Source organism: Triturus cristatus, chromosome 6 (genome assembly GCF_964204655.1).
Source record: "Triturus cristatus chromosome 6, aTriCri1.1, whole genome shotgun sequence".
Classification (NCBI taxonomy): domain Eukaryota; kingdom Metazoa; phylum Chordata; class Amphibia; order Caudata; family Salamandridae; genus Triturus; species Triturus cristatus.
Window position 1 is genome coordinate 836,753,605 of NC_140589.1, and position 25,267 is coordinate 836,778,871.

The following is a 25,267-nucleotide window of genomic DNA, read 5'->3' on the forward strand; positions in this document are numbered from 1 at the left end:
AGCGTGCCCTAGGAGACTGTCCACACAGAGGGTTGAGGAGGACATTGGGGGTGGGAGCCAGCTACAGGAGTATAATCCACTAACCCAGGGGGAGGTGGCCAACATCCCACGCAGAGGGGCTGACCATTCCTCCAGCGAGAGGGCCTACCACAGGACTCAGATACTTTGAGCTCTATCCGTTGAATTTGGGGCCACCAAGTGAAATTTGATCTGTTTTGCCGGGTCCTATCCCACTGCTCAAGTTATTGCCAAGGACTGACCCCTTCAAGACTTTTCAGGAGAATCCCATCACTCAGAATACACCACCACGTGGGGTCACCCAGCCTAGTACTATACAGACAGGGCCAAGGATGGAAGAGAATGAGAAGCCATCCTGGGCCGACCTCCTGGAGGCCATACATGTCTCACGAGTTGCGCTAGTGGGTAGAAACTGAAGCAATGCCCATTGAGGTTGGCTTGTTGCGTGCTCACCTGTGCAAGGTGGCAGAAAGGGTCAGAACCACTGAACACACTCAATACCCTAGGTGGATGAGAGGACTGCGCTTAAGGCAGAAGTGACCAAACGGACTACAATAGCCAGGACACTGGATAACAGGGCAGAGGATGCGGAAGGCACTCACACTACAATAATTTGCGATTCTGAGAAACGCTTCATTGGACGATTCCTAGAGAATTGGATTGCCCACGTGTTCCAGCTGACTGAACTCTCAGACATGTTTACTGAGGAGATAGCACATAGAACACTAACGGCCCATCTGCCGCCCGAGGCCCCACCGACAGCTATAATTGCCAGGATATTTAATTACAGAGACCGAGACTGTATACTGCGTGCAGCCCGTGAATCTGCACTACGAGAACCACAAAACAGCTATTTACCATGATTATACCAGGAAAGTACGAACCCTGAAGAAGTTGTTTATGGAGGTCAAACAGAAGCTCAAAGCCATGAACCTACCTTTCAAAGCTCCGAGTGGTGCAGATGGCAAGACCAACTTATTTGAGACACCAGACGAGGTGTGGACATGGCTGAATCTTTGGGGCAAGTTTACCAAACCATGATAGGAAGTGTCCCTGGGAGTATGGGAGTGGACGGAGAGGGGATCTCGCCGGTATGTACCTACTAGGCCCCAGGGTCGAGGAGGCTCCCCGTGTGATTACCTTTACCGAATCATTGTCTGGGAGGATAGCACGTTGGGGAGGGACTCAGACTCAATGAGGAAAACGTGTCAACTGTAAAAAGGCGTTCACCGGGGGGGGGGGGGGGGGGGGGGTCCCTGGCAGCGGATGAAGTGGTCTCGTAGATGGGATCGGGGTAATAGAAGCAACAATTAAAGACAGTGCTGCATGGATAACCGAGCAAGATATACATGTGAGGAACTGATCAGGCAAATTAAATAAAGGATTATTAGGGCAGCTGGAGGGGGTCTTGGTGGTGACTTGCCTGAAAGGGTTGGAGGACCGCTCTGGACTGGCCCCTCCTGTGAGATAGAGAGCAATTAGGGTTACACATCTGAACTTCAAGAGTTTTCTGGGATAGGGCAGGATGGAAATAGGAGGAGACTCTAGCCCCACAAGATGGGTAAAGGTACTGTTTTGATGTTCTTCTGCGAATACTCGGTGAGTGCGGGAGGAGTTGGGTGGGGGTGTGGTTGAGGCATATACATGGAGATGATTCAGGCAGTAGATGCTCACAGCTGCTCAGGGTGAATAGTAAATTACGCCTGGGAGATGGGCTCCCTCACCCTGGTGAGAAGAGGGAGGGACGATGCACCTCCACTAAAGGAACACACAAGCATCTTATATGTTGCACATCTATAAACTGCTCGCATATAATGTCCGGGGACTTCGAGGATTTGTGAAGCGACACAGGGTACTATCCTAATTGGGCAGGTGCTGGGTGGACCTAGCGTGTCTGCAAGAGACTCACCTAGCAGATGAGGAGGAGCCTAAACTAAAAAAAGAAACAGAGATGGCAGTTGTTCTCATCCACATATTCTGCCTATGTCAGAGGGGTGTCCATTTGGGTGGCTCCAGGAGTCTGCGGAGCAATGGGTGGCAGAGGAGGGCACCTGGGAAAAGGGTCTTCTTGCTGGTACCTACGGAGATACTCCCCTATAGGATCTGCTCATGAGGGGCTCGAGAATCCGTTGGGAATATCCCTATCTACTGCACTAGACTGCAGATGCTTGGGAGATGTCAACGGTTAGGGTTTTTAAATGAGCCGCCTTTGGAACAGAATTACATATATGGGCTCCTCACCCATTTAGATGCATCGCAGAAGACATGTTGGTGATCTGCTGGCAGGAGGGGGGAGTGCTGGACCCTGGAAGACCTAAAGTCTAGGGGGGAGATTCATAACCTTCCAGGAGGCCTGCGAGACGTTCGGGCTGGACAGTCTTTATAGTATTCCGAAATTGTGAGGACTGCTAGGGAAACATGGACCGGGTTTACAGATGCTCCCCCGCAGACAGAGACCCTCCAAATGGTTCTGACGTTGGGTGGAGCCCAATACCATAAAAAGAAACACCGGAACCTGAGATTGGAAGTGAATTTTAAAACTTCCAATCACAGGACCAAGCACAAATCTGCCAGGAGAAATGCAAAGCAGCAGTCATTGCTTTCTGTCACATCTTGAGGTCGGGAGAGGGCGGTGACGTGAGGGGAAGACATAAGACAACACTAACCTTGTAAATGGCACTGATGAGTGCATTTTTAGCACTTTATTTCCCAAAAGGTAGGAGAACAACTGACCAGCAGTGATGAAAGAGACACATGTAGATTTATACTGCAAAAAAGAAAGAGGCCTTTGCTACAATTCCAAATTAGATTGAACATCGTTTAAGAGGCCTGTCATTCAAAACTCTTGTAACGACTTGGAAGCCACCCAGGTTCTTTCCTCTTGCCGCTGACAAGCGTCATAAAGAAAACCCGAGACAAGATGACTAATTCGGTGTTAAGTACACTCTAGAGCATTCCTACTCAAGACTTCAAAGGGCAGGAAGAGGACCCATTGACGCAAACCTAGCAGCCATGCTAGTCGAGAGACAATTAGAAGGGTTGGAAGGGAAACTAATTAACTTCAATTAAGTAGGGGGTTGGAGGGGTGAATTAACCAAGAAACACAAAGCGAGGACAAGGCTCTGAGTGAGTCTAAGAGGGTGCTAACAAAGCAACACAGTGAAAGGTTCGATCTTTTAATTAAGATGGAAGCCTCTGCCTAGAAACAAAGCCCCACAAGTGCCGTTTCCGTGTACAAAAGCGTGACTTTGGTCGAACGTCAAAAACTGAAGCTATTGTGGGTGCAGCTGCCACCTATGTTGTCAATATGTGAAAAGCAGCAAGCGAGTGTATTTATTAGTGTTAAGAACACTTCACCGAGATACTATGCTCTCAAGGTGGCAACCCACAACAAATATCACCTCTTCCAGCAGGCCATATTTAACATACAGAACCGAGATTCTATCTATTTAACATTAGGAGATTACACCTGTAAGCCCTATAATGCAGTATAGCAATTACGTTGGGAAAAAAAACAGTTTACCCTTCGTGTTCTGGAAATCCATTTTAGCACAAGGTTGCATGAACATATTGTCTGGCTATATTACATACCCGGAATTCTGTACAAAGAATAACATTTTGTGCCAGTGGGTAACTGGCAACCCCTGCTGTGGCTTTTAGGTGGTTTGTTACCAGTGATGGTGCACCAGCACACCACAAACATTCGCAAAACTAATAGATCTGACTTGGCAAGCATACATTTTTTTGGCCAGCATATGCAGCAAACGTTTGGTAAAAATATCAAAAATAAAGTGACCCTCACCTTTACCCACTCATGAACCCCAAAATCATCCTTACCTCCCTTTACCTCGACCCCGCCCCTGGACCCTAATAGCTCCCTTTACTCAGAACCCTATATTCGCCCTTTACCTCTACCCACCCCAGAACTCTAAATTCACCCCTACCTCTCTTTACCTCTACCCACCTGTAAACCATAAAATCACCCTTACCTCCCTTTATGTCAACCCATCTACCAACCCTAAAATCAAGCTTACCCCTTTACTGATACCCACCCCATGCCCTTAAAACCACCCTTACATGTTTCCATTTACTTCTTCTCATCCATTAACCCTTAGATCATTTTTCTAAATAAGATAAAAAGTATGCTATTTGAAGAAAAAAAAGAAACTACCTGCCTGGTAAATTACTGTACGGTAAAGGTACAAATACTTTCGAGTGGTAAAGGCTGCATGGTAAAGGCTGTTTTCCTTCAGGCAGGACACATCCCCATCCCCTTCTTAAACACTTTCCTGCCTTCCCCCTGGCATCCCTAAATGATTTTGGGTAATTGTCTGTTTTATGTCCTTCAATATGTTTGGTGGTCACCTTTGCCTTTTTGACAGTTTGCCCTCTCAATCCCCACCCCCACATCAAATGCTTTAGATCTTGCCGAGACAGCACATGCACAGTTGCCTGCAATACTTTTTGTTTACTTACAGGTGTCTAAGAGCCTGCCCATTGTGCACCATTGGTTGGCTTAATTTGTATTAAATTCCTTGCTTCTCTTTGGCCAGCGAATGCCATCTTCACTTCTTCTTCATGTGTTTGCCCCTACCTTGGAGCATGGCCCAAGTACTGCTTTTCCCTTGCCTAGTGCTTCTTCTATAGCTTGCCGCATTCAGAGGTACTTTTTTCCATTTACTTACACCCATACCTTCTGCCCCCCACCCGCATTGTTGCTTGGTCCGTTCCAAACACCCTCCTGTATTGTTGCTTGTCTAGCCCACCCAGCCCCTCCACCATTGTTGCTTGCCCCGAATGTCAGAGTTATGAGTTACCAGTTTCAGACATCGCAGCCATGCCTTAGGCGAGACATTTTGACTTCACCAATGCTAGTTTCTTTTTCATTCAGCACTTCATGGGATTGTATGTGTTTTCTAACTCTCACGTGCTGCTTCACCCCTTCAAATACCTGCGCCCCCCATGCACTGGGTTGTTCTCCACCCTTCCCAGCTTGTCTGTGAAACACACCACATTTTCGCTGGGGTTTGGTTAAGAGCATACTTTAAGGGTTGTTTATGTTTTATTTACTGCAGTCCACATACCACTTTAAAGTACAAGGTTTGGCACAAACAGGTTATGTTTTGATAGGGAAGGGCCTTCTGCTGCAGTCACTCAGCTGGCATCTAAGGAAGAAGATGTACTTAGTATGACATTTCTCCTGGGTGGCCATACATCTGCTCCCTGGGCTACTGCAGAAGACCAAATGGCTGAGTTCCGTAGAAAGTAAATTACGCCTTGGTAAAGGTTTCCCTTTGCATTCCAACACTTCCTTATTCTTTTTAAATTCTGTCCATCTTTACACTGAGTGAAATGTATTAGAAAAGTAAGCCATTATTACATTTATAAAGACAAACATTGAATTCACTGTACAATTCTGAGATACCATAAGATATTCGTTTGCTTTTCCTCCAGTATTTTGAAACTTTTTTCTTTTACTTTTATAAGCAATACTTTACACATAAACTTTGGCAAAGCCAACTCAGCACAAACATTGCCAAAGGCAAGACCTATTGGCTTTTCCAATGCTTCTAGCTAATTGTTGAGTATGTTGATTTTGGGTGTGGGGGCAGAACTTCACTTTCAAAGTCAAATCTAGAATAGAAATTCTCCTCAGTATTTTGGTTAATTTCAACCTCAATTGTATGAAAGCAAATCACTTTTACACTATCTACTACATTCTTTTCCCAAGCTCAAAGCAATATGTAGTAAAACCACAATATTGCAGATTTATTACAGCACATTCATTGCCCATGTTTAAGAATATCAAACATTTCACTCAAACTTTGGAAGGGTATGCCACACCACATCAGAATATGTAGTACATACAGCTTCAATGTTAATGTCTACTGTCAGCATCGTACCACCTCTCCTCATATCATATCGGTTGACATTCCTGCTCATTCACAAGCGATAACACCTACTTTGTTAAACGGGTCTTTAACCACATATCCTTAAGAAAGCCTTACATTTCAGGTCGCAGCCTACCAGACAGCTCAGCTGTCTGCATTTGCTAAAGACATCTTGGGGACTTTCAGAAAGTTGTCCTAGGATTGCATTCCGCTCGTTTGCTTGCTATTGGCTTTGTGGTTTGTAACTCTCGTTATCTTGCTTTCCATTTGCTTGCTTTATTAGCTTTAGGCTGTCCAGGTTCAATGTGTCCCTCATTGCCTAAACCGTGATTTCGGTATTCTTCCACAAACTCGTTTTCTGTAAACAGGCCATTAAATCTTATTCTTATCTCCTCATGTTTGCTGGGCATTCAAAGACCAAGGTCAAATGTCAGGCACTGTCTTATCCTTCTGAGTGCTCCCTTTTTCTAAACAGGCCTGTAAATCTTGTTCTTATCTTGTCACATTTGCTGTGCAGTCAAAGGCTGATGTCAAATGTCAAGCGCTGTCTTCCAAGGGTGCTTGTTTACTTTTTTTCTGTGACTTCAAAGTGAGAGGGTTTATGTGACAATCTTGCTGGATACTTGGGATAGTTAAGGATTTTTTCTAGCACACGCCAACATTTAAATGAACATTGTAATTATTTCATAATATATCAGAATTACGAATACAAATGAAGCACATTTTTTGTTATTTCTGAAGTTTGTTGAAAACAAATACTTTAATATGATCAAAACAAATCATTACACGGAGGTGATGCAATTTCCACACATATTTGTCTGTGTACTGTATAGTTTTATTAGTGAAACTGTATGTCTGTGCAAATGTACTGGTCATTTCAATTGAAAATGTGTTGTCTGTAATGGCAGTGTGCTACCACACCAAGCATACTCCACTCTACTCTGCATCACTCCATTTTACACCACTGCATTCTGAGCAACTGAACTCTACTCTGCAGCACTGCACTCATTGAATCACTCCACTTTACACCACTGCACGACTCCACACTACGCCACTTCATGCTGCGCCTCTCAACTCTACCCTGTACCCCTCTGCTCTATGCCAATGCACTCTTCGCCACCCTACTCTACACCACTGCACTCTTCGCCACTGTAGTCTACACCACTCCAGTCTAGCTCACACTAATCTACTCTACGCCACTGCACTCTATGCCTAAACGTGGTGTACAGTGCGTTGGTGTAGAGTGCAGAGCATAGAATAGAGTGGTGTACAGTGCATTGTTTTGAGTAAAGTGGCGTAGAGTGCATTGGCATACAATAGAGTGGCATAGAGGGCAGCAGCATAGAATAGAGTGGCAGAGTGCTGTGTTTCAGAGTAGATTGTCACAGGGTGCAGTGGCGTAAAGTGGTGCAGCATAAAATGGCGCAGAGTGCAATGGTATAGAATGTTGAAGTGTATAGGGGTGTACATTGCAGTGGTGCAGAGTAGAATGCCATACAGTGCGGTGGTGTAGAGCTTTTGGTTTTGTTTATAGTGGTGTAGAGTGAATTAGTGTAGAGAGAAGTGATGTAGAGTGCAGCGGCATAGAATAGAATGGTGTAGAGTGCAGTGGGGTGGTGTGGTGCAGGATAGATTGCATTGGAGTGGAGTGGCATAGAGTGCAATAGCGCAGAATAGAATGGCGCAGAGTGGAATGGAACAGAGTGGAATGGCGCAAAGTAGAATAGAGTGCAGTGGCGTAGAGTAAATTGTTTCAGCATAGAGTGAAGTGAAACAGAGTAGTAGAGTGCCATAGAGCGCAGAGGTGCAGAGTGGCTAAGAGTAGAGCAGCCAAGATTGCAGTGGTAAAGATCGCAGTGGTGCATAGTAGAGTAGTGTGGTGTAGAGTGCATTTGCATAGAGTGGAGTGGTGCAGAGTAGAGCGGTGTAGAAGTGAGACGCTGAGTGATGTGGCATATAGTGGAGTGGTGCTGAGTTGAGTGCAATGACATGGAGTGGTGCAGAGTAGAGTGCAGTGGCATGGAGTGGTGCAGAGTAGAGTTCAGTGGCGTGGAGTGGTTAAGAGTGGGGTGGGGTAAAGTGGAGTATGCATGATGTAGTAGCGCACTGCCATTACAGACAAAACATCTTCTATTGAAATGACATTTACACAGACATACAGATTTACTGATAAAAGTAAACAGCGCACAAAGAATGTGTGGAAATGTTATTACCTAGTGTATCCATTTTCTTTGATTGTAGAAAAATATTTGTTTCCACCACATTTCAGATTTAACCAAGACTGTGCTTCATTTGTGCTCTCTATATTCTGAAATATCTGCACAGTTCATTTACAGTCATTTACATTTTGCTTTGTGCTAGAAAAAAAATAACATTGTACAGCACACCCAGAGTAGCCAGCATAATTACCACACAAATACTCCTACTTTGAAGTCAGAGAAAGAAAGTTAAAACCAAGCTCCCTGGTAGACAGAGCCTTACATTTGACCTTTGTCTTTGAATGCACAGTAAACGTGACAAGATAATAACAAGATTGAAAGGACTGTTTACAGAAATTCAGTACTGAGGGACGAATACAGTATATAGGGTTTGGGCAAGCAAAGGGACGAAGTCAAGCTGGCCAGACTAAAATAAATATAGCCAGCAAATAGAAACCACGCAAATTTGAGTTACAAATTACAAAGCCAATGGTAAGTCATGGGCGGAATGCATTCCGAGGGAAGCTTTCCGAATGTCCCCAAGAAATAGTCAGCAAACCTAGGCTGCGACCTAGCTGTAATCGCCCTGGTAACTACTGTCGCATAAGTCAATTGGACAATCTCCAAAAGATATTTCGTACGAAGGTACTTAAGAGGGTAAATGAGTGGATTGTGACCCACAATATCCTGAGTCATCTTCAAGCAGGATTCGAATCAAAAACTGGAACTGTGGACCAAGCTTTCGTTTTCTCATAAGACGGTTGATATAAAGCAGTGTGAACTTTTTGTGGCCTTCGTTGACCTTTGAGCTGCAATTGATCTGGTCCCCAGAGCATGATTATGGAAGGTGCTTGCTTACATGAGCATTCCAAGTGATCTCCAGAAGATCATAGTCGGAGTGCATGAGGATAATTATGCACAAAAACGGTGGGGCTCAAAGGTCAAAGTTACCAACAAAATAAACGTTATTAAAGGAGTTCACCAAGGCTGTGTTTTAGCCCGACCCTTTTTCTTCTGTTTAAGGACTGTATTCGTATTCTGACTAACCGCCCTAATGAGTTCCTATCCTTGCCCATCAGACTGTCCCGACACTCATTTACGCCGATGATACCCTTCTCATTTCGAAAACGTTGGCAGGGTTACCAACACTTATGGGCAAGTTCTCCTTATTCTGTGAGAACTCCAGGCCTGAAATTAACATAACGAAAATAAAATTTATAGCTTGTAAAATATGTAAGAATTATATGGGGAATATCACTTTGGGCGAGAACATTCTTGAGGGAGTTAAAGAATTTGACTATGTGTCATACTGTCCGCTTCTAACTCACAGGAGTCACAAATCTCTAAGAACTCCTTTTTAATCGAGCATTGAGCATCTGCTATAGTAAAGTTTGCTAAAAGGGAATTATTTTCCCAGTTTCTCCAGCTATTAACATATAGAATGCTCGGGTAAGAAGAGCTGTTCTTTACAGATCAGAGCTCAGGAGCCACTGCGATTAGTCAAAGCTGGGGGTGGCCAAGAATAACTTAGTAAGGTCACTTTTAGATTTAGTGAGGAGAACCCCTCTGACTGCCTCTTAGGCTAGCTCTCACACTTAAGACAATCACAAAGTTCGCTATGTTAAGGCCTGCTCTCCTGGCCTTCGAAACTGGAATATCACTGAACAGAAGCTGTACAGAGACGGGCTCAGAACTATTATCAGTTGTCCCAATATCCATAAGATCTCTTGGTTAAGCCATGTCAGACAATCTCTGATTGACCTAGGTATGAGTAATTGTTGGTAGGACCCGTCATCAATCCTGTCCTGACTGCTACTGCCAAAAAAAGGTATTGATCATTATTCATTGAACAAGGCTCATCATCCAACGCCCTTGATAGTCGATCCAAAAGTATCTTGCTTCATAAACATGTGTTCAGGTCTGAGGATTTTCTCGACTACGTCAAACACATTTATGCGAGATCACTTTATATGAAATTTAGATAAAGTGCCTTGCCAGTTGCCACTTTTACATCGTCCTTGCTGCGCACTGTTGACAAGTCAAAGCTGTGTCAAGTCTATTCTTACTTTGAGGAAACAGAGGAACACTTGTTTCTTCTGCCGTTTCTACCATTCACCTAGCGTGAGATGGAGTGTTCCCATGTGTTGGTCTCTAGGACTAAGGGATCGAGTAAATGCTTTAAGAATTTGCAAAATTGATATCAGCCAGCTGGGGGCTGTTGCGGTTTCCAAGTTTCTGTACGCTGCATGGCTGATCACAAACATTTTCTTAAGATACTTCATTGTTCGAATATCAGTTTTAGATATTGTGACGCTGTATATATATTCTTAGCTACGATTTTAAAACTGCTTATTTATTGTTGTGGTACTGTATTGTTTTAGAATTTGCAAGTATTATGCCAATTCATTTCTAGGTCTCGGGACCATCCGGTCGGCAGACCGGAAGTCCGGAGATTTAATGTCATTGAGAAGAGGGGCTTGCACCCGCCCCTCTTCTCTCCTGTTCTCCATTGGCTGGCCTCTTAAATGCTGGCCAGCCACTGGAGAAGAGGTCCAGTCACTCCGTTGAAGCCCCGTCTTTTTCGGATCGGGGGGCGTGTTTTTTGCGAGAAGTCTCAGGGAGGAGACAACAGCAAAACACGCCCCCAAATCCGAAAATGAGGCGCCCTTTCTCCGAGGCATTTTCGCTGTGCCTCGGAGAAAGGCGGTGGTGTCTTCCGGTGCCCTCGGGTTGTTTTTGGAGGGGGGGTTAGAGACCTAAAAACCATGTTTTTTACCTTCCCTGTGAATTGCAGACGCTTTTCCAACACCCGAAGTAGCAGTAGTAGAGTTGCGAGGAACCGCTTACACGTAGTATTTTCCAACACCCGAAGTAGCAGTAGTAGAGTTGCGAGGAACCGCTTACACGTAGTATCTCTATTCGAGAACCCAACACAGGACAAGAATATGAGCACACGTTTCAATGTACGTTTTGAATTACTAAAGGGTCCCAGACCCGAAGAGACCCAGCCAACTTCAAGCCCTGCGTATACCAGCTCCCTCCCCACAACTGTCTTTGAACGCTGGCTGTCGACTGTGCCTTTTCAGCCAATTCATTTGAAAACCGATGTAAAGTCCACCCGTCACTCATATTTAACCAAAATGTTTTTTCTGGGTGAGTTAAGGGTGGGTAGTAAATCACTTCTCTCCTTGACGTCCGTAATCAGATCACACGCGTCTCCTCCCTGGCCCACGATCGGCAGCGCGGACCCTTTAAACTGCGGTCCTAAGGAAATGCTGACTGCAGTGGGCGGGGCTTGGTGGTAATGGGGAAAGTCATGTGAACAAAGCAGAAGACACCAAAACAAAGTCCGACTTTCCGTTCGTTCTCCTGATACCGGCAGGTAGGGCTTGCTGCTCCGCGGGCAGGTGTGCAATTACAGGTAAGGAGTAGGCGGGGAGGCGAGGGGGCGGGGGGGGCGGGGGGGGAGGAGGCGAGGAGGCGGGGGGGCGGGGGGAGGGGGCGAGGGGGGCTTTAACAGGGATATTTGTTTAATGCCTAGGTCTTCTGCCTAAATGTAAATTAAAAATACAAAAGGACAGAACTGCGCCCACAGCAGCCATGCTCGCAGAGGGTTCCGATATTTCATAAAGTTAAGGCCCACGGGTGTCTGGAGTGAAAGTGTTAAAATACGTGTTTTGTTCCCACGCTTGGGACATGCATTTATTTGTGAGGTAGCCAGCCCCCTGGCAAAATATAATCATGACAACTGTTTAAATCCTGACTTTCGCATGACTTGTTCATGCACTGTGTGTGTAACGGGCTGCACAGAGGTCGCATTGAATATTGCATAATATATCGCCTAGCCAATCGCAGTTAACTTCCTTGTGCATTCACTCCTATGAGTCGCACTGCATGTCGTAGTGTATAAAGTACTCCCCTCACGAAGCTATGTTTCAAACTACACTGTGCTGAAAGTCAACTTGCATAAATCAGTGTATCTATCCTTGTATGTCGCACTGTAGAGACAACCCTGTACCCCCCCCCCTCCCCCCACCCCAAAAGAAAATATGTATTCTACACGGTAGTGTATGCTGAATGTTTGCGGCTGCTTGCTTCACTTCGTCTTGTTGTGGGGGGAGGGGGGTGGCCCAACTATCCGCACCGCTTTACTGCTCGTGACCCCCTGGGTGGGCGGCAGCCAAGTCTTCAATCCACATTACCTGTCATAGCTTCCTGTCGCTCTCCATTTCATCTCCGTGTACTGCACAAGCGCCTAGATAACCCCCATCCCGGCGCAATACCCACATCTGAAACATTACTTGCTGCTCCTTGTTCTGTGTATGGGGAAACGTTCCTGCTTCCACCCCAAACAGCGCCCAAAGCCATAAGTAACTACTTCTAATGTCCTCCCCTTTCGAGAATTTAGCGCCTAGGGTCCTGAGAGTTGTGCGATTAAACTATAAGTCACCACGCTCGGTGTCAGCACTGCATAAGGCTCTGCCCCCTCTGTTAATTGACTAACACACAAAATGTTCCTCCACCCACATTTTAAACGCTGGGACTCACGCGCATCTGTCCCTCGTGTGAATCACCCTTTACAGGAAATCAGTTGTATTGTCAATGGATGAGTGGCAAAAACCTGAGACTGTTTTACTCTGCATTTGCCTCGCGTCTCTGTGACTCACTTCAGCTGCAGCAGCTTTGTGTGAAGTTTGCTTTGCTCGGCCTGCCCCCAGCAAGCAGGAGGGGGTGGAGGCTTTTGTTCGTTGTCACGTCGGTGCCCTTTCATGTCGGGCTGTAAAAGCTTATCGTTGTACTGCATGGCAAAGCATTCCCCCACACAGAGGACAGCAACGCCACTGCCAGGGAGACAAGCACCCAGCTCTCACCGAGGTGCTCGGTCAGTTATACCCTGACATTTAGGAGCAAGCGTCTATTTTATTATTACACAGTTGCGGCCAGCATGGCTTTTACACACAAAACCATGAAAACATTCCAACTGCCTGGCAGTGAATGCCAGGACTTATAGTTTCCTACCTACTAGAGTTTTATAGTTTTTTTTGATAAAATGGCTAAAATTACTTCCAGGCATTTTTAAGCAAAAACGTTTTATTTCTAGAAACTCAAGTGAAACACGTCCCCAGTCCTACATATGGGCCTATGTAGGAGTTTTTGTAGTTTAGGCCAGGGCACCCTAACAAAAAGTGGCCCACATTTGCGGATTGCTCCTTTTCACAAACACTGCTTCAATGTTTTTAGTATTATAACAAGCATTTACAATGCAACGGTCTCGGCATTGTTAAAGTTAGAGCTATTGGCATTGCTCATGACAATGCCGTTTCTTTAAATGTTTTAAAAACAAAAACATTAACAAAAATAATGTCATGAGCAATGCCAATAGCTCTAACTTTACCAATGCCGAGACCGTTGCATTGTAAATGCTTGTTACTATTGGATCTGGCAATAAACTTGGAGTTATCACTTTCAATAAATACCTCTTAGTGAAGTGATATTTTGAATTTTGAAGTAACTATCATATTTTACATGAGGCTTGTTCCATGGTTTACATGCGAAGTATTTTAATGGCTCGGCTCATGCACTGGCTTTTTGAGCTAAGCCAGACCCTAAAGAACAGCTTCCCCCAGAGTCACATCAAACACATGAGCACCGGATTCAGTTTGCCGCAACTTCTGCGTGACATTCGAAAACCACTCAGGACTGAAAGAAATCACCTCTGTGTGACAAATCATATAAGCGCATGCAGCCCATAACAGAGATAAGTTAAGTATCTTTTTGGAAATAAGAATGAAGCATAACATATGGACCTAATAATGGGTGAAATTATGCAAGTCCCCTTAAAACATGTCAGTACATGCTAGGGGTGGGTGGTATGGGCTAATGAATAAGTTGATAGGCGATTATTTCTGGAGTTCCCACTTTGCTACCCTGAGTGATCCTGGATGAATAAATAAATAATTTCCACAGTCCAAGAAATATGCGGGGATTGCATAGAACAGGAACAGACCACTCCGTGACAAAAAATAGGTGCTTTTATTCCTCAAAGAGACAGCAGCATGACGCGTTTCGACCGGTGAACCCGGTCTTGATCACATGACATGAGCAAAGACCATAGAGTTTAAATACAGTGCGGTTGGCCACCAAAACATCTCCCACTCGGTAGTGGAAATGGAGAAAATACTAGCGCAAATAGCTAAAGCCTACAATGCAAGTCCTAGTATCACAAAGAAGGCAATCTTATATTTCGAAACAGAATTGAATGTTGTTAAAATGTAACTACATAAAAAATGTCAGCGTATAAATATATGGAACTAATTATCACGCTAATTCTGAAACATTTTAAGGGAAGTAAAAAAATATAATATGATGATGGGCAAGTGCCCATAGACTACCGATGGTGAATAGTAAAGGAGATTGCAATGTAGACCTAAAAATAAATGCAGGTCAAACATATTCAGCCAGCAAGACAAAACACTGTAAATAAATAAAGTACATATATGCAATAAGAAATCGAATATTAATTCATAATCGATTAAAAATGGACACCTATAAACAAACAAGTGCAAAACTATCTAGTGCAGGACAATGTGCAAACAATCCCATTGAATGAATTCCAGAGCATTGGCAAAGAATTTCATATGTAAAGAGAGCAAAAAACATAATCTTGTCACTAATAACAGAAACCAATTACTTTCAATACAATCCATTTAGACAAGACACAATAACTAAAGAGAGCAACAGGATCAAGAGATTAACAATAAATCCTGTCAAACAGATTAATTCAGCAATCTGATACCATATATTAAATCTATTCTCTACTGAATAAACATTCACCTAATCCCCACACCCCATCTCTACCGAGAATAAAACTGGTAAAACCAGTAAGTAAAACCAGCTAAACCCGAGTGGGGGTCGAAACGCATTATGGCGGTCAGGCGGGGCAAGTAATCAAATAAAAATATTCTGATTGGCACCATCCTTTGGGTCCGCTCTTCGTCTTTTTCTGCCAGAGGGAAGCAGTGGCAAGCGGCGATTTGCGTGTATGTAGGTAGATATATATATATATATATATATATATATTCACCACGTATCGTATGTTATCTCCCCCTTCTTCTGTACGTGTTGTGGCGTCGTATTTTAAAGAAATGGAGAGTACGGTGCAAGAGTTGCTGTGGGAGGGTAGTCCACCTCGCATCGCCTTGCATAAGCTCACACTGGGGTGGTTTGACGGGGATATTGGGCTCCCCTACATGAAAAGATACTACTGGGCCTCGCAGCCATTAATCAATGCACCTATAGGCGGCACGAGGGCCCTGCGTTTCATATCGATCGTTGGCTTCTCCCGCGGGGGTGGGTTTGAGGGCGCGCTATATACAAAGTCTCAGAACAATGTCTTGTCCGGCCCGACCAAACATGCTGTGCAAATATAAAACGACGCCACTAAAAGCCTGGGGTGGGATGGCGTACTTACCCAAGCTACGCCGCTCTGGCACAGTGACCAGCAGGGTCGGCTGTCGGGTTCTTTGGGGTTCGACAAATGGGACACCATTGGTATTTCCAGAATTGGGGATCTTTGGAAATCTGGGAATGTCACACCATTCTTCCAACTATGTCAAGAGTTTGAAATGGCTAGCTCTGAACAGTTCCTGTATCTCCAAATTAGACATGTACTACTCTCGGCTCTCCCTAAGGGCACGAATGTCCCAGCATCCTCCCTTTAGAGGACAGGGTTCTGGATGGCAACTTGCCTGAAAAGGCCATATCCCTCATATACAAAAAACTTATCAACAACATGACTGATCCCCTGACTTGGTTACGAGGTAAATGAGACCACGACGTAGCATGCTTGGACGACGAGGAATGGCGTGGCGCAGTGGCTTTTCCCCAGGAAGTCGCCATCTTCTCTAGACTCCTACTGGTTCAGTTAAAAATCCTCCATAGGACATACCTATCCGGTCCCTCGATGGTTAATATATGGGATACGCCCAAGATAGTGGGTGTGCACGGCGATGCGGACAGGAAGGTACCTTCATTCATACACTTTGGGAATGTGAGATGATTCAGAAGTTCTAGAAGGGGGTGGTTTTAATGATGGCGGAAGTACTGGGGCAACAGTTACAGTGCAACATCAAATTGATTTTGTTAAACATATGGGACCCCACTGACCTTACGGCCAAGGAGAGGACATGGGTCACTTTGTGCTTCATGGTGGCCAAGCGAAATATCGCACGACTGTGGAGGGCTCCGACCACACCAAGTATTACGGATTGGGCCAGAGATATGGATTAGTGCATGGCGACCGAGAGCCCTATCTATGTATCCAGGGGATGCCAGGAGATATTGGTGTCAAATTTGGGGGCCTTGGAATACTTTCCGGGGAGAGATTTGTGAGCCACCAGGGGGCCGGGGGGTGGGATTGACGATATTGGATGATGTGACATTCCTAAATGCATTCATATAGCGCTATGGGGAGGAGGTCTTTTTTTTCTTTTAAACACATTTTTATTGCCTTTTGCATATCATGAAACATACACCTTTTAGGGTGTCAGTGTATAACAGACAGGAAAAAAGAAACATATCCTAATCACTGTCTTCGTCATTACCCTTGCTTGGCCCCATTCGTACACGTTAACTATAGCGATCACATTGCTGTCTCCTAGCAGTACGCTATATATGCAAGGTATACCCCCCTCCCCTTCCCCCAACAATAAGACAATGAACCAAAGCTTCCCCGCCCCCCCCCCCCCTCCTCCCCGCACTGATGTCTCCCCTCGACTACTATTCAGCTCGGTTAGCAGGCTCTCTGGCACGCGAGGCGTGAATAATGGTGCAGCGCCGGGACCTTCCGTTGCAAGGGGAGGAGGTCTTTGATATTCTAATACACTTGGTGCCATTAACTACATGTGAAATGCTGTGTCATTGCTGTTTAACATGCCAATTTCTCAATAAAAAACAAAATTATTAAAAAAATAAAAAAAAAGTATTGTATGTAATCTACAGTCTTGTTATAGGAGGGTGCAAACCTAGCAAGGCATGACAATACAAAAGTTTGCACTTTGTTGCCTTACACAACCGGACGATTACACTGCATGGATGCGGAATCCGCCTCCGCCTTCCCTGGCAGAAAGCCGCCTTCGAGCATGAATTATTGCGATTAAGGAAATGAAGGGCGAGGAAAGGCGCTGCTATTGAAGACATCCATTACTTCAATGTAGTAGGAGGCAATGGAGACAAGACACAAGAAAAATAGCATTCTTGTCAAATAACCACTGTCGAGTGGCACTTGCAAATAGGCTCTGTGTTAAACTCCACTCCATCAGCATCCCTCCCCTGCAAAACAAAGGCTATGGTCTAATTCCTTCCCTTGTACGGATGACAGAGGTGTAAAAGCAGTAAAAGCAAAATGATGGATGAGTGATTAAACAGAGACTGACTGGCCCATCCCTCACAAAATAACACCAGGCTGCAACCAAATAATTTTTAATGTGAACAAAGTTCCCTCGGGATGCAATAACCACAACAGGACAACGCAGGGAAAAAGCAGCCTTCTACTTGTATGCAGAGTCTCGCCACTCGCAAAATGTCCCACCTTTTTGTCTTTCGGCTTACCAATGAGCCAAGCCACATTTATCCCCCAAAAAACAGTCCAGTAGTCTTCACCCGGGAGAAACAAATTAGGTGTCAAGCTAAATGTGACTTTGTTCGCAACAGGAGGTAAGGGAAGACCACCGCAGCGCAGGGGGGCCTCCAACCCTCTAAGAAGGCTCTATTCTGCACAAAGTCAGTGAATATCTGTGAAATGTGGGAGACCCCTCACTGCATTCTGCAGTGGGTGCCCATCATTTGCGTTAAGTCTCTGATTCGCCCCTTCCCAATTCTCAGGTGCCCTCTTCCCACGTTACACAACTGGCAACAAAAAACAACCTATCGCTGTAGCTGGACGTTGAATCGTCAAAATACCAGGGGTGGTGGATGTGAGATGAGGCACCCTTTGAACCCAAGTGACATCACAGGGATTAACCACTTGCCCTTCCTCTTATATGCTACTGAGGGAGTAAGAGAAGGGCAATAGTACAAACTACAGAAAGTAACCCAGGACGCTGGAGCACGGTTTAATATTCTCATCCCGCTTCTGTATCCATGCTCCTAAAACCAGGGCTAACAACGCCAGTACAAGGGAGGTAAAACCAGTGCTTAATTTGAGCAGGTGTAGTTTCCGGTGCTCGGCACAGGTACTTAATCATCAACACCAGCACTTGTAGCGTGAACTTGAGCCAAAGGTATTGGAGTGCTTTTCGTGAGCACCAGTTAAGGACACATTCATTTTTGGTAGGCACAGGGAGTTCGGTTATTTGCTCAGAATCAAAGGATGTTGAGCCTACGCCGAGAGTCAAACTCCAGCTCCAAAGTCGGCAGCTCTGGCCTTTCTGCCACCCCCCCACTTGTAGTGTTTTATTGTTAGTAATTGGTTCTGTTATAGGTGGCGCTTATTGGAGCAAAAGGCTTGTGCAAGCTGCCTCCTGACCAGAGCCCCGGCACATATTTTTTCGCAAATATACTACTGGCTGAAACAGCAAGCCAATAGTAACAGCTGCGAATCGTGATTGACATACATAGCGCTGCATTCAACGTCCTTTCAACAATCTGCGCACCACATCTGATAATAGCCACGCAAGGTGCATCTCAGCTATCCGAGCACCTGGCCGATATGTGGCAGTAATGAAGTACATCTACTGCGTGTGGTGTGGACATCGGAGTGTGTTAGTGGAGTTCTGGAGACAAATAGTGGCCCAATAAAAGAGTGTGGTGGGGAATTCAAATACGTTTACCATTACCAAATGCATCTTGGGCTTCACCCGAAACCCAGAAAAAGTAAAAAGCGATGCAAGCTGGCAGCACTGGGCTACTGTAAGAGAAACGACATACTGTGATACATTAGTTGCAATATACAGTTCATGCGGGGTACAGTTATGTTGCAAGGATACACAAGACCAGACAAATGCTGCGTTGATGTAGTGGCTAGGGTCCAGACAGATGCAAATTTAGATGATGATTCGAGAATATGAAGTAACTGTGCGGAACCTTGAACAGGATGGTGGAATGGAAGCTGCTTAATATACCAACCACTGAGCTGCCACCTTGCACTGGAGTGCTTGGTTGCCACCTGTTCTTCTATTAGTGGAGGCCACCCCGTTGGCCCATGAGTGTTATCTTATTGTAACATGGTTATACAATTCAAGCTCAATTTAATTCTTTTGGTTGGTTCTTTTTTTTCTTCTTTTGCTACAAGGACATATTTGTTTTAAAAAAGGGGGGGGCAGGGAGCAGTCAACCACAGATCCACTTGCGTAGAAACAACAGCGTGCACATCAACCACATGCAAAAAACAGCCAGGATGCTGTTTTTGGAAAGTGGTTAACCACCTACTCAGTAAATGACAATGAGGACATTGATCCCCCCCACCCCCCAACTGACCTCCTAACTTGTCATTCACAGGGTGAAAACAAACCAAGCAGTAACGGATTAAAATACAGAACCTGATACATCAATTCGCACTCCCCTCTGCATCAAGTGACAGAACATCTCTGAGTACCTGCAGACATGAGGCTCACAAGCGCCCATGGATGCCTGGTTCTACTGCAATCCCCTCTTCGAACTCCACCTCCCACCATTTCCGCAAAGGCATCACTGCTATATAAGTGTTTGTCAAGGAGAAGTACAATGCTGATTATTTACCCTGAGAATTAAACAACATAAAAATAGTGCTCTAGGATACTGTTTGGTTCTCTTCGCCACACAGCCGAAAGCTGAGTAACCGCTTGAGATGCACACAAGTCTAGAAGGGTGGGTAGGAGGTATTCACTTAGAACCGCAAGGCACATAATTACTGATTTGGCACACATCAGACAAATATAAAGTACATACTTACATTCCTCCTCACTCCCCAGGCACACAGCTCACCAATTCGCGTTTCCCTCTATGTCTAGACAACAGCAATTGGTAAACACATAGTCAATTGTATATGGAGCCAGAATTAAAAGGTTCCCCTCTAGAAGGACATTCTTGTGATTCTACACAGTGTGCTGCAAAAGTCTGTTGCTCGTTTCCAAATGGCAATCATCTAACCCAAGCACACCCCCCCCGGCTCCCTCCCTCCCCTATTATCTTAAGGACGATAATAAATCCACATTTGTAAAGCGCGAATCACCCGTAAGGGTCTCTAGACGCTGGGGGCCATCGGAAAGATTAAGCAAGCTATTGCCCAGAGTCACATGGTGCTGGGCTAACCTGCCACCGGCGCAGGGGATCGAACCGTGATCCCCAGATTCCGGAGTCAGTTGCCCTGGCCGCGGCGCCACACCTCTTCCCTTCTAAGGGTCACTGGAGGTATAAGATAAGCCTTCACCTATTAATTGCCAAAATGGTGAAATCCAAGTCAATGAATCAGTCCTTCTCTTACCAAGTGCCAAGATTTTGGAACAGTCCACCAACACCAGTAAGACACCCCAAATTGCTGTGCTTCAGGAAAAACTTATATACACCGCTGTCCCATCAAGGTTCTTGCATTATAGCTCACGTTTTACGAGCTGCTTAACTTTACAGCTCAACGAGCTCATTGCTTACGGCCACCACCGTCCCCTTCTTTGCCTTTAAACACTTCACTGTATAATTCTAGCTTCATCTGAAGCTAGAGGCTTCCCCTGTGGCCAGGTCTGTGGGGTACAAATATAGCAAATAAATCAATACAGGAGCACGGGTGCAATGTGGAGCACAATGGGACCAAGGAAGCTTGCATTAATGAGGGGATAATCAAGACGTGTGTGCTTCGATATTCTGATGCATCAATGTTTATGCACCACCATCTCTTCCAAGCTGCCATCAACATACATTTGGTCCCCCCTATTTCCCCATTCCATTTATACCTGAACATCCCCGGGTCTCCTGCTGCCCTCCCCCACAACAGATCTCAAGTTTCTGAGCTCCATCCCTAAGTAAGTCATCCAGACCAGGTTTTTTTCTGTGCCCACTAGAAGTTGTAGTCTTTATTTTACAGTGGCGTAAAGAGGACCAAAAGCAATAGAATGCAGAGAAAACAAGCATTTGCAATGCAATCGTCTCGCCGTTGGGACCTTATATGAATTTAGTTATGCAGCACATTAGCCTGGGTGCTGAAACATCTACTGTTCTTTAACATGGAGGGAAAGTAAGCACCAAACTGCATGACACACCAGGTATGGGAACACACGGAGAGAAATATTGCCTTTCAGAGGGAAATGATATAGTCCAAAGCTCTGTTTTTAATATAAAAATCAGGGCCTTCGGTGGTCATATCACTGAAAATACAAGATTTGAAAAAAATATTATTATTGTCTACGGGTGTTCGTGGAAGAAAATTTCTATGGACTGGAATCTAGAGAATGCTAAAGTGATTCTGGTATTTTACTGACCTCTGCTGGTCGTTTTCTATCAAGAAAGTTAAATAGAGGCAGTTGACAGAAAAATAAAAAAAATAAAGTCCCTAAGCACAAAGCAATTCTGGTATTTTACTGACCTCTACTGGTAGTTTTCTAGCAAGACAATTAAATAGAGGCAGTTGAACAAGCAGAAAGCAATTCTGGTATTTTACTGACCTCTACTGGTCGTTTTTTATAAAGACAGTTGAATAGAGGCAGTTGAACAGAAAAAAAAGTCCCTAAGCGGAAGCAGACAAGTCCTAGGCCTAATCTGCAGAGCCCACAAAGTACATACACATACAAGTATATACAAGAGGTCTTAAATGCTCAACCTAAAAATGTGGAATGGATACGCTACTTCTGCATGGATCTGGAAAACTTGACAGCTCTACACCATAGGCATGGACCTGCTGTATTCTTGCCCAGGCTTTATAAAGAGTGCAGGGGGAGCCAGAAAATAAAGTACTCACAGGGTTATCATGAGTGACTAGCCGCACCCCATACGGTGCATGCCGAATTGCAGATACCAGAGTTTTACTGCTCAGCCGTTCATCTGCTCTTCCGGGTAGATCTAAGGTGAGCCCCAGCTAGGTTTTGATGTGAGCACTTCCTCTGAGAAACAGAAAAGGGCTCACTCACGTGCAACTGTCGAACCGTTACTTCACGCCCCCACTTTCCCTTACACAATCCAGCAATCCACAGCACTCAGCACTGGTCATCTCCATTACTGTAACCAGCAAGACAACAAATCACCTACTGCTCATATTCCACCCAAGGAAGGACAGGAAGGTGAATTTTTCACAGGGAGCTAGAAAAATCAAAAACTGTTCAGACTAGCTGGTCAAAATATGACCAAATCTATGCTGTTCTTCAACACCAATGCTCCATCCGCCCTCTCCCACCACATAGCCCCCAAGTAAACCCCTCCTCCTGAAGGGAAACGGTTCCAGAAGCCAGATGACTCGGGTAACAAACAATCAGCAGAAAAAGGTGTTATGACAGAGAGAACAAGATACTGAATGTAATGCAACTCCAATGTCAGATCAAAAACAGTCAAACCACAGAGCCTTCTGGGGTCAGATGCCGCAGAGCACAGGGAACACTTCCTGCTACATCTATTAGCACTTGCGCATAAATAATTAAAGCGGTTAAATGGATGTCCGCTGCTGATTAATCACTTCTGAAGCTTCCATTGCACAGTTTCCTCAGGTGTCATCAAAGCAGAATCTGAATTAAATCCTGCGCATGCAATTAATTAAAACAACTGAAAATCAGAAGCTTTCCAAAAGTTAAGATGATGTCCGCTCAGTATCCCTTTACAAGATACAACATTATGACCACAGGTTCTGGCTTGATAGAGTCGTTCCACAATAATGTTCTGAAATAGTTTCCAGGGATATCAGAACATTCAGAGCTGTATGTTTCGTCCTATATATTGAAATGCACCTCACCTTAGGTCATCTCAGTAGTTTACCCCTCCCTTCCACACATCCCCCCCCCAAACACCTACGCTGACCAACCCAGGCATGCAAGATCAAAAAGTGCACCTACCATTGACGCATTCAAAGACGTCGCAGCACTTGCCAGGTGTCCCGTCTCCACGAGAAATTATCCGGGGGATGGACCCCACCTCGCACACGGGAAAACTGCATAACCCAGAGAGGCATTCGCACCTGAAACCCAGAAGGGAAAAAAGTGAGTCATGCACATGGAGGTCATGGCCAGAAACAAGGACGGGTAAGAGGCTTGGCCATAAGAATGTCTTTTAGCCTCTAGCGCTAGCCCATCCGAAATGACCACGAATGTGGGTGAAATGGGTGTGGCGTACAGGGATGTGGAATTCCTATAGCCCGACGCCCAGGACATATTGTTTGGGGTCAAGGGCAACAAGTTTTCATGTGTGTTTTGTCCTTGAGACAAGTAGGCCAAACTCCCTGCAGCACAAACCCTTTGGCTGCCAGTTTTCAGTACCACATTATGGATCAGGGACGGGCACGATCTGTAGTCAAGGTAATATTTGTGTCCATGTGTTAATGCTGTTCAAACTTGTATTTATGGTTCATTAATGCAAAGCCTTTATTATTAGGGTGAGCGATCTAAGTAAATGTTGTAAGCTCGGACTGTACTACTGACAGTGGTTCCAGTATAAAAATGTGTACACACGTTTTCAGAGTTTAGCAATATGAAGCTATGTATAATGCTCCCAGAATGCTCTGTGATTAGATGCAAATATTTGCAAAGGCTTGAAAGTAAGATTAACGAGTCGTTGCTTACAAAATGAAATGTTCACAAAAAAAAGCAAGGTGGGAAAAAAGACATTTGGCTAAACTACTATAACATTTTAAGTACCATTTCTTTGCAACATCATTTAGTAAAAAGTGCTGATGTATGGTAGTATTTCCCAAAAATAGTCATAACGGAAAATCAGTGTAACCAGTTTCAATAAGATTTTGGGAAACATAAGAATAAACATGCATTGGCAAAGCCAGCAGGTCTGTAATTGATTGTCAGCGTTTTGGTTTTGTCAATGTCTGACTTGGTTTGGCATGGTTTTGTAAAACCAAATTGGTGTGGCAGCTACCGGGCCCTCACCATTGGCAAAAGCAAAAATAGTTTTTAGCCTCAAAAAGCACACATTAGTTCCTGGCACTAAACAAAACTACTTTGTGTGCCGGTATGCTCCTTGTGAAAGAGCAGAATGCTGTCGCTCACAGTGAAGCAAGCTGATAGAGAGAGAGAGACAGAATTTTATTAAACGCAAAAGGCCATGGTTCACGCCAGGCCTAATTAGGGGCCAAATATTAAAGAAAGTCTCAAAAGTGCACCCATGGTATATGTCCTTGTATTAAGTGCAGATATACAACTTTCGTAAATTCACAAAAAGTTACAGAAGTAGGCCAGGAAACAGTACTCATAGAAAATATTTATGAACTGCACTTTAGCATGAGAAAATATGCATGTGTAGATTTGCTCATACGAAAATCTGAGTGTTTGCACGTTCACTTTCCCTCCAACAACTTTTTCCCCAAACCTGGAAGAAGTTTCACATCTGCCATGGTCAGGAGTAAAGTTCCAACCTTTCTCAGTATGGGAAAAGATTAGAGAAAAGTTCGTGAAAACCCTTAAAACATGCAAGTTAGTAGGTTTGCACAGACTCAAAAAGGCATTCCAACCCTGGAACTATTGCTTACCATTACCTTCAGCCCCAGTATGTAGATCTGGGGAAACGTGGCAACATAAGGGAATGGCTAGTATTCAAACCCTACTATGGTATGATCCCTGGCATAATCTGAGAGGCTATATCAGTGATTCTTATATAATGTGATGCTACCATGTTTTGTTGCCACATTACATGGCACAAAAGGTACAAGTGGATTTTATCACAGGACAAGCAGATTTGTGAAGCAACCTGCCCCATGGACAAGTAGATATTTTATTAAATTCCACACCCCTGGGCGTAGACTGACATTTGTGGCATCAAGCCCACAAACTTGACTGATACACATGGACTTGCTGATGTACACATAGACCAGCTTTTGTGACATATACAGTGTGTGTTAGGTCTTCTAATGCCAAGAAATTCAGAACAAAAAAAAGGCATATGAAGACCGTACTGGAGCAGACCTGGGAGGAATGGCGCTTGCTACAATGCCAACCTCCCCAGCACACTGAAACCCGGCAACAAGCAGGGCCAGGAACTGCCCAG

The 25,267-nt window shown here is 44.7% G+C and overlaps 1 protein-coding gene across 1 annotated transcript in view; it reads right to left on the reverse strand.

Moving 5' to 3' along the window:
• CRIM1 (cysteine rich transmembrane BMP regulator 1) overlaps positions 1-25,267 on the reverse strand; it is an 816,650-nt gene that overhangs the window by 428,112 nt on the left and 363,271 nt on the right. The window contains exon 5 of the mRNA XM_085611439.1: positions 23,113-23,234. Within this exon, the coding sequence (XP_085467565.1) occupies positions 23,113-23,234 (122 nt within the window). The remainder of the gene's footprint in view (positions 1-23,112; positions 23,235-25,267) is intronic.